At 39.2% G+C, this 16,983-nt stretch overlaps 1 protein-coding gene across 2 annotated transcripts; it reads right to left on the bottom strand.

Moving 5' to 3' along the window:
* Positions 1-3,043: 3,043 nt before the first annotated feature.
* LOC144659974 (major facilitator superfamily domain-containing protein 12-like) lies at positions 3,044-16,181 on the bottom strand. 2 transcript variants are annotated; one of them, XM_078520515.1, is made up of 11 exons: positions 15,105-16,181; positions 13,737-13,851; positions 11,434-11,598; positions 9,595-9,687; positions 9,338-9,430; positions 8,925-8,965; positions 8,304-8,436; positions 7,815-7,921; positions 5,569-5,646; positions 5,021-5,145; positions 3,044-4,199 (listed from the first exon to the last, which is right to left on the bottom strand). In XM_078520515.1, exons 1-11 carry the CDS (start codon positions 15,584-15,586, stop codon positions 3,982-3,984), a joined length of 1,650 nt encoding a protein of 549 aa, XP_078376641.1. In that variant the 5' UTR covers positions 15,587-16,181; the 3' UTR covers positions 3,044-3,981. The 2 variants fall into 2 exon arrangements, with proteins under 2 accessions (XP_078376641.1, XP_078376649.1); XM_078520523.1 differs by lacking the exon at positions 5,569-5,646 and having other exon boundaries at positions 15,105-15,923.
* Positions 16,182-16,983: the final 802 nt, after the last annotated feature.

The raw sequence follows: 16,983 nt of genomic DNA, 5'->3' as shown, positions 1-16,983 counted from the left end.
TAAAACATTGTCAAACTGTTTTGCTTATCCTGTCTTCACGAAAGCCAGGAAGCCCTTACTAAATTCCATTCATTGTCATATTACACAAAACAACCAAAAATACCTGTCTGACGTAAAAAATGACGTCACTTTCACCCTCCAAGTGAGACGATTTTTTTGGAGCATCGGATTTTTGGAAATTTTATGTTCAAAGGTCTTCGTATACCAAGTTTGGTGCTTTTGTCCAGTGTGTAACGATTTCTGCAAAATTTGGTACTAACCCACTGGACTATATGGAAAAAATTTGCTCGAGCTTTTTGCTTCAAATTGCGAAAAGATTAATAATGTGAGACTCCGTCCAAAAAAAGCGTACAATTTTTCAGTGAGACATGGTGCTAGAAGGATGGCATGCACGGCCGGGGAAAAGAGATGAGGGGGGGGGGGGGGGGGCAGGGAAGAGAAGAAAGGACGCAAAACTCGCGTAAATCCAAGTCTGGTTGTTTCTTTGGTCTTTCTTTATTTGCAGTCTCGTCCCTAGGGTCTACTACCCCGCTTTCAATCGTCAAGTTGAAAGCGGATAGACCCTGAAGACGAGGTTGCTTTCTAGATGTTTTTATCTGGGGGGTGGTGGGCTTAGGGCTTAGGGAGGGTGTCACAGTTTAACAGTCTTGTTAAACTTGTGAAATGGCGAGAGCCTGCCTTATAAAAGGCAAATTAGTAAGTAAAAACATGCTTGATACTACCGCGTGTTATTATTATTGTTGCTGTCATAAACTGTTCTATTCAGAAATTACAGGTTTGTAATTCAGTGTGAGATTTCCTTGACAAGTGTCTAACTCGCATGCGCGCCACCGGTCTTCAGTTGATCCCGATTGAAACCTCGATAGCCGATATACTAGTCGAACTATTCGGAGTACTTCGAAAGTACTGTTGGTTACAAATGGTCAAGATTACAACAGTCTGTGGAACAAATGCCGTTTTTGGCAAATCTGCCCTTGAAACACTCGTAAAGATTCCGATAACTTTTTTTATGAAATCAAAGAATAGCGCCAGCGCTCGAGAGCTAGAGCTACGGAGCTCTCCAAGCCCCCCGATTTTTGCGCACGTGATCTGTTGCTTAGCAACCATGAGGCGAAAACTGAGGGCTCAGTACAGTCTCGGAGTCCAGAATTTTCGATCAACGGTTACTTGAAACTCACTTGTTCCTCTGACAAAAGAGGGTTGCGTGTGTTCAGTAGGTAAAGTCTGCATACAGCTAATTCGAGAAAGGTTGTCGGAAAAAAGCACAAAAGCGCACGCGATGAGACAGAAAGGTAGTGTGGGTAGAAGTAGACAGCTACTGCACGTGCGGAGTACCGAATACGATAGCGACGTGACAAACGCGAATCTGCACGTTTTCTTTCTCTTCAGACTTGTGGAAACAAGGTACTTCTAGTTTAGAAGAATTTTCAAAACTCAAAGATACGCGACAGTAAAAGTAAGCTAAAGAAAAAGGCCATCTGAGAGGAAAAACAAAATCTTCAACAGCAAAAATACAAACTTGTAAATTTTCTCCAGGTCAATGTGCATTTTTGTGCTTTTTTCCGACAAACTTTCTCGAATTACCTGTATACAAGCATAGTGGCCCATCAGGCCAGTGCTTATTCCGGTTTCCGTAGAATGAAGTGACTTGGAGTATTTCTTTTCCCCCCTGGATTGGATGCTAGTCCATCGCAGGGTCCCCCCCCCCCCCTCCCAAAGCATTAAATTCGCCGTTCCCCATTTCTATACCTGGGTGAAGAGAGACATAACGAGAGAAAAGAGCTTGCCCCGGCTAGAACACAACGAGGTGACTCTGGCCAGGGCTCAAACTCGGACCGCTCGAACCGGAGTACAGCGTACTAACCATAAGGACACTGCGCATGCTCCTGGTTCAGTATCTTCATATAATTTGCACCCTAAAGGGGTGTGGTCACTAAAGCAATAAGACTTGATTTGGAGTTTTCTTTAATTTTCTTTCAATCGAGCAATTGATCTGTTTTTAAATAATAAAATTGTGTGAGGTCGTTCTCTCTTAATCGAAAATAGTCTATCCAATTTTAGGTAAAGTTAATTTGTGTGAACTTGTCTTATGAGCTACAGTTCTTCATGGAAATTGATTCCGGTACATTGGAAATAGCTCTTTATGGATTTAAACTCGATCAATCTCATAATTTATATACAAAATCTCAAAATAATTCATGGCAGCTTCATAATAACATTTTTTTCAAACATACCTTGATAGGTCACCAGACTCATTTACGCGAAAGCGACAATTTACTTCTCTCGCGGATCAAGCCGCATAGAAAAAAGCCGCTATTTTGTTTATGTGCGCGTGCTAACTACGCGTAAAATTCTGCGCAGTAAGGATGCGCAATGCAATACAGGGCAATGACCTTAAAAAAGATAAAAACTCTGTCTAAGGAAGGACGGAGAGAATTATGACTTCATCTGGAGGGGGGGGGGGGGTACGTTTTTCAAACAAGAATTGGGAAGGGGGGTATAATTTTTACCTCAATATTTTTTTGGGGTGTTCAGTTTTGAAACACTACACTTTTTTGAAAACCACTGCCCATCAGTCTCTTAACTTACGTGCACACGAACAACATGTGTCTGTCTTGGTTAAGAACTCAGTCAAGTTTCATTTTAAAGCTATCATCCTGTTTTCTACATTTTTGTCAGGTAACTGTATTAACAAATTTCGAAGGGACAAGAGCGTTATCGGTTAAGTTAAACTTAGCAGCTCAGCTTCAAAATAAAGTCCTAGATCTCCTAAATGTCAACCTCTATCCTCGTGTCACTGTCTATTCACGTGACACGAGGCAAAAAGTACAGCTCAGAAACACCCACAAGGGTCCCCTGCCAGAAAACGATGTGAATAACACAATGACGTCACTTGCGTCGTCAAAGTGAGCCAAATGGCGTAATTTGATTTTTGGTGTCTTTTGGTCCAATGGCGTCAATGATGAAGAAATGAAGACGAGAAAGCTAAGGGGACGATAGGTGACTCTCGTGAGCAAAATCTCTTAGGAAGTGAAGGGTAAAAGGGTCAGAAGGCGAAAGCCTGTGATTGAGGCCAAGTTTTCTGCGCTCTTTAAGTCAAATGGTAATATTTTGCAGCAATGATTTTTCGCTTATTGCTCCCTTCACTACATCGCCGTTTTAAATCAAAACAATGAAAAATTAAAAAAAAAAGTATTCTCGGACATTTCTAGACTTGTCTCTTCTCGGAAGAATGCCGGCATTTTTTAACGCTGTTGAAGAGACGAAGTCTCGAAACGTTCGAGAATTGAACTAATTTGTAGCGCATAAACTACTCTTTTACTGTATTTTAATTTATCGTATATGTGCTAAACAGTTCTTTTCTAGTTTTAAACAGGGCGCTGGTTTTATCTCATATTGCAACGCTTCTCAACTTGCGTGTCAACCCATATCATGACTGATCAACTTCCAGTTGGTTGGTACCCGAAAGGAACGTCATCTTCTCACAAGAATCTACACTCACTTTTTTTTCTTCTTTTATTCAATTAATCTATGGTCCCCAGAAAGTTCTAATTCATTAGGTAGAATAAATACGTCTTTGTATTCCAGTTTATCAATTTAATTAAATACTGTACTTTTTTAAAAATTCTTTGTTTTGCGTGTTATTTTGTTTCGAAATATTTATTTTTAATCTGTATAAACTGTTACAAAATTGGTGAAACGCTGTAAAACAGCAAGAATCCTTAATTCATACTGCCATAAAGCTGCTAGACTCTGAATATGGTCGCCCCACCTTGCTTCTGGTCGTGTGGGAGTGCCATATTCACAGGATATAAAGCTGCAAGCATATGCAGATTGTGACTGGCTTTTGCAAACCATGTATCGAGTTCTACAATGTATGGTTAATTCATTTGCATGTATCGAAGAAAAACATGTTTGTATTCAATAGAAAATTATTTCCAAACTTGAAAAAAAGCACATAGTTTCAGTTACAGCCTGCTGTTACCGCTCGCATCTCTTCTCAGGCTTTCTATGTAAATTTGTAAAATCCTCTTGTATTGAGCATGGTGATTCGCTGTTCATTGCCCCATACTTAGGCGGAGTCTTTGGCTCGTACATAAGGCACGGGGTTGTGGGAGATCCAATGGACCTTGATGCACTAACTGAAGTGGTCTGGCCAAGGAGCTTGTCTTGAACATTCGGGTCACTTACTCCAGAGTCTAGAAAACAAAATTTTCATGTTTACGTTTAGTAACTATTTTAACTGAAACGTCGTTACCAGGGTCTACACTTCAACCACTGTGGGGTCTGTGGCCGAGTAAAGAAAGACCCCGAAAACGAGGTTTACTCGATTTCGGTGTTTTTTGTTTTGTTTTTTGTTTTTGTTCTTTTACCTAATTCTAACTACTATTTCCTTTTTTAAATTTCACCTAGAAAAAAATCTGCACACCCTAAATGTAGCTGGTGATAGCAAGACTAAAAATTCTGAACACGTTTCAAAACTGAAAATAAAATCCCGAAAACTAGTTTTGCAAAGTCCCTTTGAAACACGGGGGGATGTGGTCAATTGGACTCAATTTACTTCGAATAAACAAGGACAGTTTGCGAGTGAAAGGGTTAACGTTTCAAGCGTTAGCCATTCATTAGGGAAGAGGAGGAACTAACGATCGAAAAGTCAGCTGTTGAACGGCAGTTAATCTTCTCGGTAGGAGAGTTAAAAATAGGACGCGCAGCGGAGTATTTTTGACGAGATTCATGGTGTTTTGATAGCCGATGAAACCCTGTCCCGATTGTTTGATATATCTTCTCAATCGAAACAAGAACTACGGAGTAAACGGAGAAATAAAATCGTAGAAATCTATATTAATTAATACGGGACAAAACCTCCTTCCGGTTATGATTTTCCTTCTTTTAACTTGATGAATTATTAATGAGTTTGAGAACTTAACGTCAAAATTAGCTTATCCATTACTTCAATTGTTCTAGAAAACCAGTAATGTACGTTTACTGAAAGAATTGTGCATCAAAAAAGTCCTTTTACCTTTAAATTCGCCTATGTTTGTCTTCACCATGGTCAAGAGAACGAAAAATGCAAAAATAGTCGCTCCACCAGCAACAAATACCATGACTTCCCTGTAGTACAGATGACAGGCTGGACAGCAAGCCCTACAGAAATGAAAATTAACAATAAAAAAATTGACAAATGAAGCAAAGATCGTTCAACTCTAAATGTGTGGCTGGTTAGAAAGGCGCAGGACGTCACATACGCTAATTAGAGGTCACTTTGGGGTTTGCAGCTGATTGGTCGAGAAATCAACGTTTGACCTTTGATTGGCTAAATCTACACGAGAGATTCATCGATCAATCACGAAGTTGAACAAATCTATCGTTATTCTCGGAGGTTATTAGAAACCCCCTCTGAAATAAACCAATCACAATACTTGAAACGTGCGGGTGCTGCAGAATTGCGGGAAAATAACGAAAGGTTTCCTTAGCGCCTGGCATAGTAACAAAATATTCGCATAGTCGCCACATGTTAAACAAAACAACACTTATTTAACAATGAAGGTGGGTGATATAAACTCGTACATGTGAGGGTGAACATGTTCGTCTCCTTGAGGTGAAGCTGTAGCATTTCCACTCCAAGAACTATGCAGTCCTCCATGTCTTGAATCGCAAATTAAATGAAAACAGGACAAGCAACATGAATTAATTTATCTAACACACAGGCACACAAGCAAGCTAGCCGTCTGTAGTGATTAGCATTACGTTACCGTTAGGTACAGCGCGGAAGCAGCAAGCAAGCGAGCAAGCAAACAACAACAATGTAATTTAAATAAAAACTTAAGTTATATGATCACTACCCCCTAACCCAGAGCAGCAATTGCTGTTGTTGGAAAATCCTCCTGTAGATACTCGAGGAATTTCCGACTCTTATTGACCAATGAGAGGATAGCACGAGTACTCCCGAACACCCCAAAAGTTGTCACGTCAGCATAACGTCGTATTGCTAAGCAACGTTTCTGAGGATTCGGAATACGAGCACGTGCCGCATGACAGTCAGTCATTGTATGACTGAATGGAGCTGACGGATTTACAGCTGTTTATAAGGACTTTCAGAGGAGGTATTGCTTAGAACTCTAGACAATGCCCCCCTTAATAGTGAGCTTTTGAAGCCAGCAACGTTGCATGAAACAATTTAGTGTAGACGTTATTTTAAGGTCTTTTTATTTTATATATAGTGCACTGAAATATTCGCACACTCGCTCTGCTACGTACGTTAACACTGAATTCCCTAACAAGGAAATGTACAACTTCAAAGTAGACAGAATTGAGTCTGATAACATTGTGAGACACAGTATCGAGTCGACCAGCGTGGACACTTGTTAGCGTTTCGAATGCCAATATAAAGTTGTATAAGTCTGCAATCTTGTTACAAGACGTATTCAAAAAACCTGCTGCAATGTTAAACACCAAAAGAGAAGAAACAAACGCCTTCCAGATGAACAGCTTGTGTACCGCACTTGGAACAAGCCTGAATTTCCACACGGTACAATAATAGATATTAGCGATTTGTCGAGAATTTTTGTTGTTGTTAAGATTGATTGCAGATGTAGAGAACTGACCAGAATACGCGTGGCACCATGTGTTGAGGTGAAGAGTATCAAAGGCAAAGGAAACTGAGGAAGGTGATAAAAAACGTTGACCAAGATGATAATGTTGACGACGATGGTGCAAAGAAGTGACGATCAGATGTCGAGTAGCACAATTGTTTCTATTACCGCAAGGACGAAACCTTTATTAGAAAGAAGCTCGCTTGCAGAATTTGGGCAGTAAAAAGCGCCCGACCTGGATTCTTTGATGATGAAGAATACCAATCCTATCAAGAGATACATGTGTCTAACAAAGATTAAAGCAAAAGCTGCAGATGAGAGCAAGTAAGAATTTCACCAAAGTTTAAGGAGTTTTAGGAAACTGAGTCCCATGCATTTGTCAATGGGTTTTGATGGATCCATGTGACATGTACCCTAAGAATTACTCAGTGTTGAGAAAACGACCAATAGAGAAACAAACAACCCATTGGTAACCAAACAGCATAGGGTGGAACATCGTCAAGTCCACTAACACCTCAAGCAACCATGACCTAGTCTCTGCGACTCTTCAGACAATGTGTTTGTAGGCTAGTTGTTACCAAAGGTGACCAATAATAAAGCAAACCAGACATTACTCTTCCCTTCATTCTTTGCACAGAGTCTTTTTACAAAACGAAACATGACATTTTCCTTTTCATGCTTTTCATACAGTACCACCAAAGGATATGTTTTCAAGTATGGCATGAATGTCATTGGTCTAAATAGATATTCTGCATTGAATGATCTGGGCTTATGTACTGAACAGGGTCACTGTGCTGTGATCTTGCGTACGACTTTTCAATCACAGCGGGAAACCTGGGCTAGCCTTAGATGGACTAGCATCTCTGCAATAAGTACAGCTGGAGGCTTCATATTGCTATCAATGCATAAGTTGATACTGCATAAAACCAGAAGCTTTTCAGGTGATAAGCTTCGGATAAAGCCTATGCTGTACAAGAAAACCAGTCGTTCTCAAACACAAGGACAGCAAACAACTAAAGAAAGAGTACTGAGGTTACTCTTTCTTTCATTTGTTTGACAATAAATGCTCTGACAGAACAATTTGAACAAGGCAGTCTTGATGTCAAATTGTACTGATCACAAAGCTTGTACTAATTTGAGAATTCTCTGGAGAACGTAAGCCAACACTTGTGAATATTTACCTCTGTCCATAAACAGATATTCAATAATTATGATACTCACTCTCCCAACTTGTTACATGGATGAAATATCTGTATCAGCTGAACTGCAATTCCATTGGATAATTTGTCAGTAAAACTCATGGCTCCATAGACAAAAGCACCTGTTTCCTGGGATAACAGAAAACATACACTCAATAAAAATTGCTACTCCATACACTGTAAATGCTGGGGCTTTTCAGTGAGTTCACAAGCACAAAACTAGTTAACATCATCATGTTACAGATGGGTTATATTTACTGTAAAGCTCTATTGTATTCCTGGATGTGGGGGTATTTTATTTTCAAAAACAGCAAGCAAATACATTTAAACCTGAAGTTAAACAGGAAGGCTAACTTTGCAAGGGGCTTATCAGTAAGGAATCATAGAGCTTTTATGGTATTCCTGAAACAGTACTTGTTAGAGTTGTTAGGGTGAGAATGCTATTGCATGCATGATCACATGGATCAGCCTTCCTTCAAGTAAACTCACAAATCATTGACAGGTCACTTACCACATTTTCTCCAATAAGATCTGCTAACATTGTCAAGGCAGTGACAAGCAGGGTAGAACCACCAACACCTAGTAATGCAGCAGCTCCGTATGTAGCTGTGTAGTTATTCTTATCAATGAACCACATCCATAAGCTGTGGATAATCCATAAATAACACATAACAGGTTATGGCAAACACTGTGTACCCCAGAAAGAAATTGTGAGAAAAAAGTCTTAATATATATTTCAGGGTTCTACCATTACTTCTTAAGGTAAGGTCATGTCCATATCCATTTTTTTAATTTTTAGTTTTCGTTAATTTTTCTGTTAGAAAAAAATCAGCTGGTGACACAGAAGCCAAATTTGTTATCTTTAACACACTCATCAGACATGCTACTTCTAAACTACTCAGGAAGATTTGGGGGAGCTACATGTAGACCATATGCAAATGTTACTACCGGGTACAATGTAGGTTCCAGTGTGTCAAACTTCCTGCATACATGTACTTCTCAGATTAGTTTTTTTGATGAGTACGAATGCTTGAAAAGAAATGATGTTAAGCTTGACAGAAATGTAAGATGTAATATTTTGTTTGTTATTACTGAACACTTGCTTTTATAAATCAATTGAGGACTGACTTACCTCACTCCTCCTATCATAAGTAGACCAAGAAAAAATGTCCCCTAAAAGCAAACATGAAAAGCACTCAGTAATAACATTTAAACTGCTTGAAGATATTAATTTATTGCAAATTTACATGAAGATGATGATTATCACCTCAATATTTTTCAAGAGTCCTTTCACTTAATGTTCCTTGATCTATAATGGCTACCTACAGACCATTGTTCCTAGATATACAATTAAGTACATGTTGTGGTTTAAATTTGATTTTTATTTCCCTTTGTTTCAGATTATGATGATGAGGATAGACAAATGATCGAAATAAAAATCAAACTGGTTTGAAAAAATTTAAACCAAAGACTTCAGCCACAACATGCACAACCTGACACGAAAAAAGTTTCTCCCAAATAGGAATAATAACTATGTGTACATACCTTCCTTCCATAGCATTTATTCAATGGCTTTGTAAGGAATGTTGACAGGAAACCACTGACATAGATAACTAAGGGAATTTTGGCAATGGTGTCCTAAAACAGAAAAAACTAAAAATGAATATAACAATTATATACTTAAAACTTTTGAAGACTATCTACAAGTGAGAGTTAGTACAGATCAGAAACGTGCAAAAGAATTTAACCAATCAGATAAAAGTGTTCATGAAAATCTTTTAAATAATAAAAAGGTTCCATACCTTGCTAAGGGACAGTGTTTCCAGAGTATACATCGGGATATACACTTGTGTAATGTTAACAATAAGACGAGTGCACATGTACAGCAAAGCCACCTGCAATAAAAGAAATTTATAAAATACCTGCATTTAAAACAAGACTATTATCAAATTATTTATCATTTATTCACCATCCACTGTATTTTTTAATCAAGGATGATCACAAATTATTAATTCTTCATCTGGATAATTGTCAAGTCAGGGAAATCATATCCAGATTATCAAAGTTTCCAAGCTGATCAGAATAAAAGACAACTTTTTTGGGAGGTGTGGTGGCCTCATGGTTACTGTTATGGACTCCGGATCAAGCATTCCTGGTTCAAGCCCTGGTCGGGGCACTGCACTGAGTTCTTGGGCAAGACACTTTACTCTCATGATAGTGCTTCTCTTCACACCTGGAGGGGTATGAATGGGTACTGGCAAATTTACTGCTGGGGGGTAACCCTGTGATGGAGGATTGGGGAGTAGAAATACTCCTAGTCACTTTATGCTACAAAACCGGGATAAGTTCCACCTGATGGGGCACTAAACTCAAGGCAGACTTAACCTTCAAAATAAATGGGTAAACTATAGTTACTGTAGCAAAGGAAGGTAAAGCCAACCTACTATTATTGAAATTTAAATCCACATTTATGTGCTTATTTAAGACCATCATACTTTCTGTTATTCTTGGTTTTCATGCACGACATCATCGAAATTCTAAAATATAGAATCGCAACAACCCTGATTTTTTTATTCTTCACTGGCTATTAGACGTCTTAATATATACCGTATTTTCTCAATTAAACGCCCCCGGCGTTTATTTCAAACTTAGCTTGGTGGACCCGGCCTTTATTCGAAGCCGGCATTTAATTGGGGCCCGGCGTTTATTAACGGACTGCAACTTTTTGTCATTTTTTTTTCAGATTGTTTATTTTTACCGATCTCCAAGACCAAGGGGCAGTTTGTCAAGGCGGGATGATTTTTCTCTTCGTTTTGCTCTGAAAAACTGTCCCTTGGTATCCAAAGATGATAATTATCCAAAGATACACTATTGCGGATTGAACACGTTGATGTTGCAATCAAGATTTGTGAAAAACAGGACATAAACGGTAAATGAACAATAAATGAGCATGCAAGTAAAGGTTATGGGTATGTACAAAGTTTTAAGCTCGTAAACGGCAATGTCGCCAACGTCCTCCTCGTTTTTAAACAACCTCCTCCAACTTATAAACAAACGCTGGAGGGATCCTCGAGTTTTCAACGACTGTGAGCACTAACATAAGAAAGGAAATACCTCAGTCATGAATCATGACTGACGTATCACAGCATCCATCCTAGCTATGCTACGCCAGACTTTTCCTTTGAACGTTTATTGAAATTTCCAAAGCAGCATACCATACTAGCATGTCATAACAGTGCCATTCAAGAGAATATTTCTACTTGTTGGCTTGACCTCAAATAAACGCCGGGACCTCGAACAAACGCCCCCGGCGTTTATTTAAAAATTAGCAATTTTGACCCGGCGTTCATACGAGACCGGCGTTTAATCGAGGTCCGGCCTTTAATCGAGAAAATACGTATCTTGTTGAAGGTTTTTCGCTCGATAGCATTCTCTCTCTTTAAGATACAGTGTAGAGCATTTGGAATTTCGGAGTTTGACACCACGTGAAACATTTGATGGATAATTTTTTTGCGGGGTGACAGTGGCGTGACAGTGAAAGCCACCTGTATATAACGTTTTGTTGATTCACATAATTTTGCATACTAGAATTTTTAAATATGGTGTTAACTATTTTGTTGATTTTTGTTTTTAACACAAACCTGATAGAACTGGATTTCTTTAAACCAGTGTATCCAATTTCCAGCACTCCTCTTACTTCCTTCACATGCAAGTGCATATGTACAAGCTCTTGGTGGCTCTTTTAATCCAACATGGAATATGAGCATGAATAGGAGACCAGTACCCACCACAATAAATACAACATACTGAAAAAGAAATGCGGAAGCCAAGTTTAGAACTGGGCTGAAACAGGCATATAAAAATGTTATTCAGTTAAAGAAATAAATTGGTGTCACGAACTCTGATGTCACCTTTACCTTTTGCTTTCATAACCTGTGTCACACAGAGGCCTTATTTACATGAACACACACAAGATTTATATTGTCTCTCAGTCGCTAAAACATCATAATTTTTGTAAACCATATTGAATTCACTATTCGTGAGTAACACCACTCACTGCCCAGGCAAAGCTAAGATGTGGGTGGCATTAAATTTGGCCTTGCATAATTGGCCAGAGGCCGAGAAGGGGTGGGGCACTGCCATATATGGGTATGTGCCGCTGTGAAGGGAATGGTTTTCAAGCAGTTTACCGTAAAAACTCGTGTATAAGCTGCACTCGTAGATAAGCCGCACCCCCAAATTTCAAGCATGATTTTGAGAAAAAAAAAAATAAAACCTGGCGGGAAAATGCCCAGTTGATTGTAAAAAAATGCTGGATGAGGAAATTTCAACAATCAATAAAGCTAAATTTGATTCCTTGAGCCTTTCCGATCGATGTGCACTCAACTAGGATGTATACTATAAACACATAAACGGAAAACACTTCTGTCTTACCCAGAATTTTAGAACTTTATAGAATAAACATCATTTCTGCCAACTTTAACATTTTTGATCTTTTTCTGCCATTCGTTGACAGACAGGTATTTCTTCATTCATCACAGTTTTTACATCAAATTTTGCACCTGATTTTGCGCTGTGTTGGTGAAAGCGTTCGTAGCTTAGTATCCAGGCCAATCGCCAAAAGACACGTGGAACGCCTGGGGGTTTAAAATTATTCACGGACGAAAAGCGTGGTTTTCGTCGCTGTTTTGAGAGGAAAAACTTTTTCAAAATGATCAGTCTCCTTGTTATTTTTGTTTGTGAGGATAGTAAAGAGCTATGCGCAGAAGATGCGGAGGATGCAGTGTGAGCGATTTATGCAGATGTATGTGGACCCGCACGGCCGCCCCACCGCATCCTGTCAGATGCCCTGTAAAATTGCATGCAATGGTCTCGTAGATAAGCCGCACCCACGATTTTGAGCCCAAAATTTCGGCAAAAAAGTGCAGCTTATACACAAGTTTTTACGGTAGTCTGGGATAGGGTATAGAAATCAAGGAGTAGTCTAAAAAGGGTATGGTTTGCCAGAAAACTGATTGGTGGCATGAAGAATTAAGTTCAAAATAGGAATAGAAACTCATGAGAGAAAGAGGCTTTCCTAAATGTCATGTTGACAGATGGCTTTCCAATAAACACTGAAAGTGATTGATACAGTTCTAAAACACACAAGTCTGGGACAGGGTAGGGATTTTTGGTGTTTACCCTAGTTTAATTTTAGTAGAAAAATAAGCGAAAGTAACACTAATGTCATTGTTAAGTGAAATGTTTGCGTTTAGTTTTTTGTCTGCTAAAAATTTTCCCTCAAGCTTTACTTCTAAGTCTAGTACAGGGTTGCAAAATCAGCTGAGCATGGTCTGGTATAGGGCAAGGGTGCCAAAAATATACAGAGAGCACCCCCTCCCCCCACCCCCCAACAAGACAAGAGGGTCAATCACCAGAGTTATACATGATGGGTACACATGCAGGGTTCTCAATAGAATTTTGTACAGCCGTTGCTGTGGTAGTTACAGGCGTAAGGTACATTGCAATGTGACAGGTGTTACGGGTTACGGGTTCAACTGAGAACCCTGGTACAAGACATTGAAGGGGATGTGGGTTGGTAAAAAAAATTGATACAGACTACGACTTCACACCTTTAAGATATTAGCAGCATAAATGTGTATAAAGGCCAGGGACTTCAAGGTCATTAGGCTCTATTCATTAAGGTACTGGGAGCATTTCAAAATATTTTGCACACAGACTATTTTTTGGAAGACATTTTTTTGCAGACATTATTGTAGTGAAAATAGCTGTCGAGAGGTTCTCCTCTAGATCCCTCTGCAATTTTGCCATATCACAATTATTGGTTTCAGGAAACTTTTTTTGTTGCATTCTTGCAATGCATTCTTCACACCTGACAACTTTCATGTAATGTAAGGAAAATGTTTAGTTGCCGAAATTAGAAAGAAAAAATCAAAACACTGACCATGAAAGCTGTGGAGTCAGAAGGAGCAAGTTTTGCTGATCCTTTGCCTTCTGTACTTATAAGAACCCATGTTACCAGGAATACAAAAATATTTGATGAAACTGTACCAGCATATCTGTGGAGCAAAGACATAGAGTCATGCAGGTTTGAAAATTAATCATTGAGATGTGTCGCTATTATAAGTTCATCCTATCTGAGGGATTTATAGGAATATCCTAGCAGTAGGACAAGGGGCCATTCCATTTTATATCCACAAAGCCGCAAAATTTCCCCCCCTAAAAAAGATCAAATATCAAAGTGTAATAACATGATGCCTCCCTGAGAAAAAAAAATTGATTTTTATGAACCCCATCAGAAGAAAGGCAACATTTTCCCTGACCCCTTCAGAATTATATTTGAAAGATCAAATAATGCCAATAGAGCTACCCCCTCAGAAATGACTTTCAAAGAACCTTTAAAAAGTCTTGTCAAGAGGGGGGTTGGGGGGATATTAATGGAATGGCCTTGATCCTAGCAAGAGGGCCAAATGGAATCTTTCGCATAAACTGAAAGCTGAAAACATATGTCATAATAGACCCTTTCACGGTTTCTGACGCCATCTTGGTTGGGGGGCAAACGCGGCAAAATTTACAGTAAATGTATGGGAAAAATCGGGAGTTTGACGCTCGATAATTCGAGGACGATTGACATTCTGAAACTTATGTGAATTGCAAACTAAAGATACTTGCTAAAAGAGTTAACTGATTAAATTTGAAGGGGATCGGTTTACTTAGAAGCGAGAAATCGTACTTTTAGTTTTTCATACAAATGCTTCTAAATTTTCCCGCGAAAGGCGGCTCCATTTTACAGAGAAATATGTGAAAAATGAAAATCTTAAGGGGGCGGCTTTCTAAGTGAGAGTAAAATTCTCAAATTTGATCGGTTAACTCTTTCATCTAATATTTTAGGTTTGTAATTCATAGAAGTTGCAGAAAGTCGACCTTTCTCGAATTATCGAGCGTCAAACTCCCGATTTTTCCCATACATTTTCTGTAAATTTTGCCGCGTTTGCCCCCCAACCATATGGCGTGAAGGGTCTATTGCTCGGGTGACCTAGCACCAGGATTATCCTCTGTCAATGTAAATAGGGCCTAAGTAAACAGAACCTACCGCTTTATACCTATTACATAATAGGCCGTACTTGTACATGGGAATCGAAGACAAAATGGTATTAGCTCTAAAATAATTTAATATTACCAAACGAGTAAATATCACTACAAAATCAACGTTCAGCTTAAGTATTTTGGCAAATAAAGATCTATTACATGTAAAATTCTAAAGAGTATTTATATATCGTATTTACAGATATTTTGGTTTCAGTTGTCTTACCTAATTGCATTCAAAGTAACTTTTTCGTTCTCGCTGTCTGTCAGTTCTGGAATCAAACTTAAATGAGAGATCTGCGTAGAAGCCCAACCAAACTGGAATATCACAATGAATGGAACATAGTACATGAATAGGGCCAAAGTTGACGCATTTTCACAGTGGATGCACAGGTTGAAAACGAATGGAAACGAACACGCAACACACAGAACTCCAACCAAATGCCATACTTTTCTCCGGCCATATTTACAATCACCAGTTTTATCAGACTCTACTCCAACAAACGGAGTGGCCAGGGCATCGGCGACTTGTCCGATCAGCAGCAATGTTCCCGCAGCCACGTTTGAAAACTCTACGACCTTGTGAAGATACACGAGGAGATACGTGAACCACATCGAAGCGCAGAGATCGTTTAGAATGTGTCCAACTCCGTAAGATATTCGAGTTCTCCATGTCAGTTTTGGCTTTGCTTCAACACACCGGGCCATGTTAAACGAAATTTGAAAGAACTGTAAACTTTAGTGGATTTGTTGTGAACGTCGACGTTATACTGCGTTATATACCTCCAAAAATACCTCTATCTGATCACGAAAACACGGTAGCTTTTCTGTTGACAGTGAGGTTTAGAACGCCAAAAAGCCGCGATTTCTTCCGTCACAAGAAGCTAGCGCTCCTCTCAATAAAGCAGTTCAGTCATGCACCACAAGCACATGGGATCTTTATCTGCAATAGTGGTGGGCGGGGAAGAGGGTGTAGGAAGAGATTTTACCAAGAGAAAATTACTCTCTTGATTTTACTGATTCCCGTCAAGAAATTTTATATTTATCACTGGAAAGTCACGTGCGTTGTCATATGATGACCAAACGTTCTCCACAGGGGATGCGAGGGGGCTTTGTCTCAACGTCCCGACGCCGGTCACGCTCGATCATGTGATGATCAAGTATTCTAGAATATAAAATCAAAACATATTCTACCTATCTTTATAACTCCGGAAAAGTTTTTTTTTTAAAAAAAGAAGGATGCTGAACCATTTCTTACTCTACGTGCGTTTTTTTCTTTACTTTCTATTTCGCCAAGTCAGCTGGAGCTATCACATGCATTGCGTTACGTTTGAAAAATGCACGTCCCGTTCGAACCCTCGGTTTCTCGAAACTCCCGATTTTCTCGAACCAGCTTTCGTTTCCCTTGGATGGTACAGTCTCTGTAATTTTACCCCCGATTTCTCAAACTTTCCGATTTCTCGAAGCAATTTTTGTTTCCCCTTTTCGACGGGTCATGAAAATAACTTTCGTCACTCATGTGTCACCCCACGCACAAAACATTCAAAACAATGGCCAGTGTATTTATGATTTACGTCACGTACTCACCTGACTAACAAATAAAATTCCATTGTGCAAGCTTCTTTTGTTAGGCAAACGATCGTATGATCAGTTCTCTTAACTCGTGACAAGCAGCCTACAACTTGTTTGCACGCAACAAAACAATTACGAATGTTTTGGTTTTATGCATGGTTGGTCAATTCAAATGACAAAAATAATCGGAACAAAAATTATAAAACAGGTGGTCTAATTAAGGTGAAAAAATGACTCCTTTTATATGGAAAAAATTTGCTCGAGCTTTTTGCTTCAAATTGCGAAAAGATTAATGATTTGAGACTCCGTCCAAAAAAAGCGTAGAATTTTTCAGTGAGACATGGTGCTAAAAGGGTGGCATGCATGGCCGGGGAAAAGAGATGAGCGGGGGGGGGGGGGGGGGGGGGGGCAGGGAAGAGAAGAACGGACGCAAAACTCGCGTAAATCCAAGTCTGGTTGTTTCTTTAGTCTTTCTTTATTTGTAGTCTCGTACCCAGGGTCTACTACCCCCCTTTCAATCGTCATGTTGAAAG

This window comes from Oculina patagonica, chromosome 1 (genome assembly GCF_052425735.1).
Source record: "Oculina patagonica isolate OP01 chromosome 1, crgOcupat, whole genome shotgun sequence".
Taxonomy (NCBI): Eukaryota; Metazoa; Cnidaria; class Anthozoa; order Scleractinia; family Oculinidae; genus Oculina; species Oculina patagonica.
The sequence above is the reverse complement of the archived record's forward strand: the minus strand, read 5'-3'. Positions and strand labels throughout refer to the sequence as shown.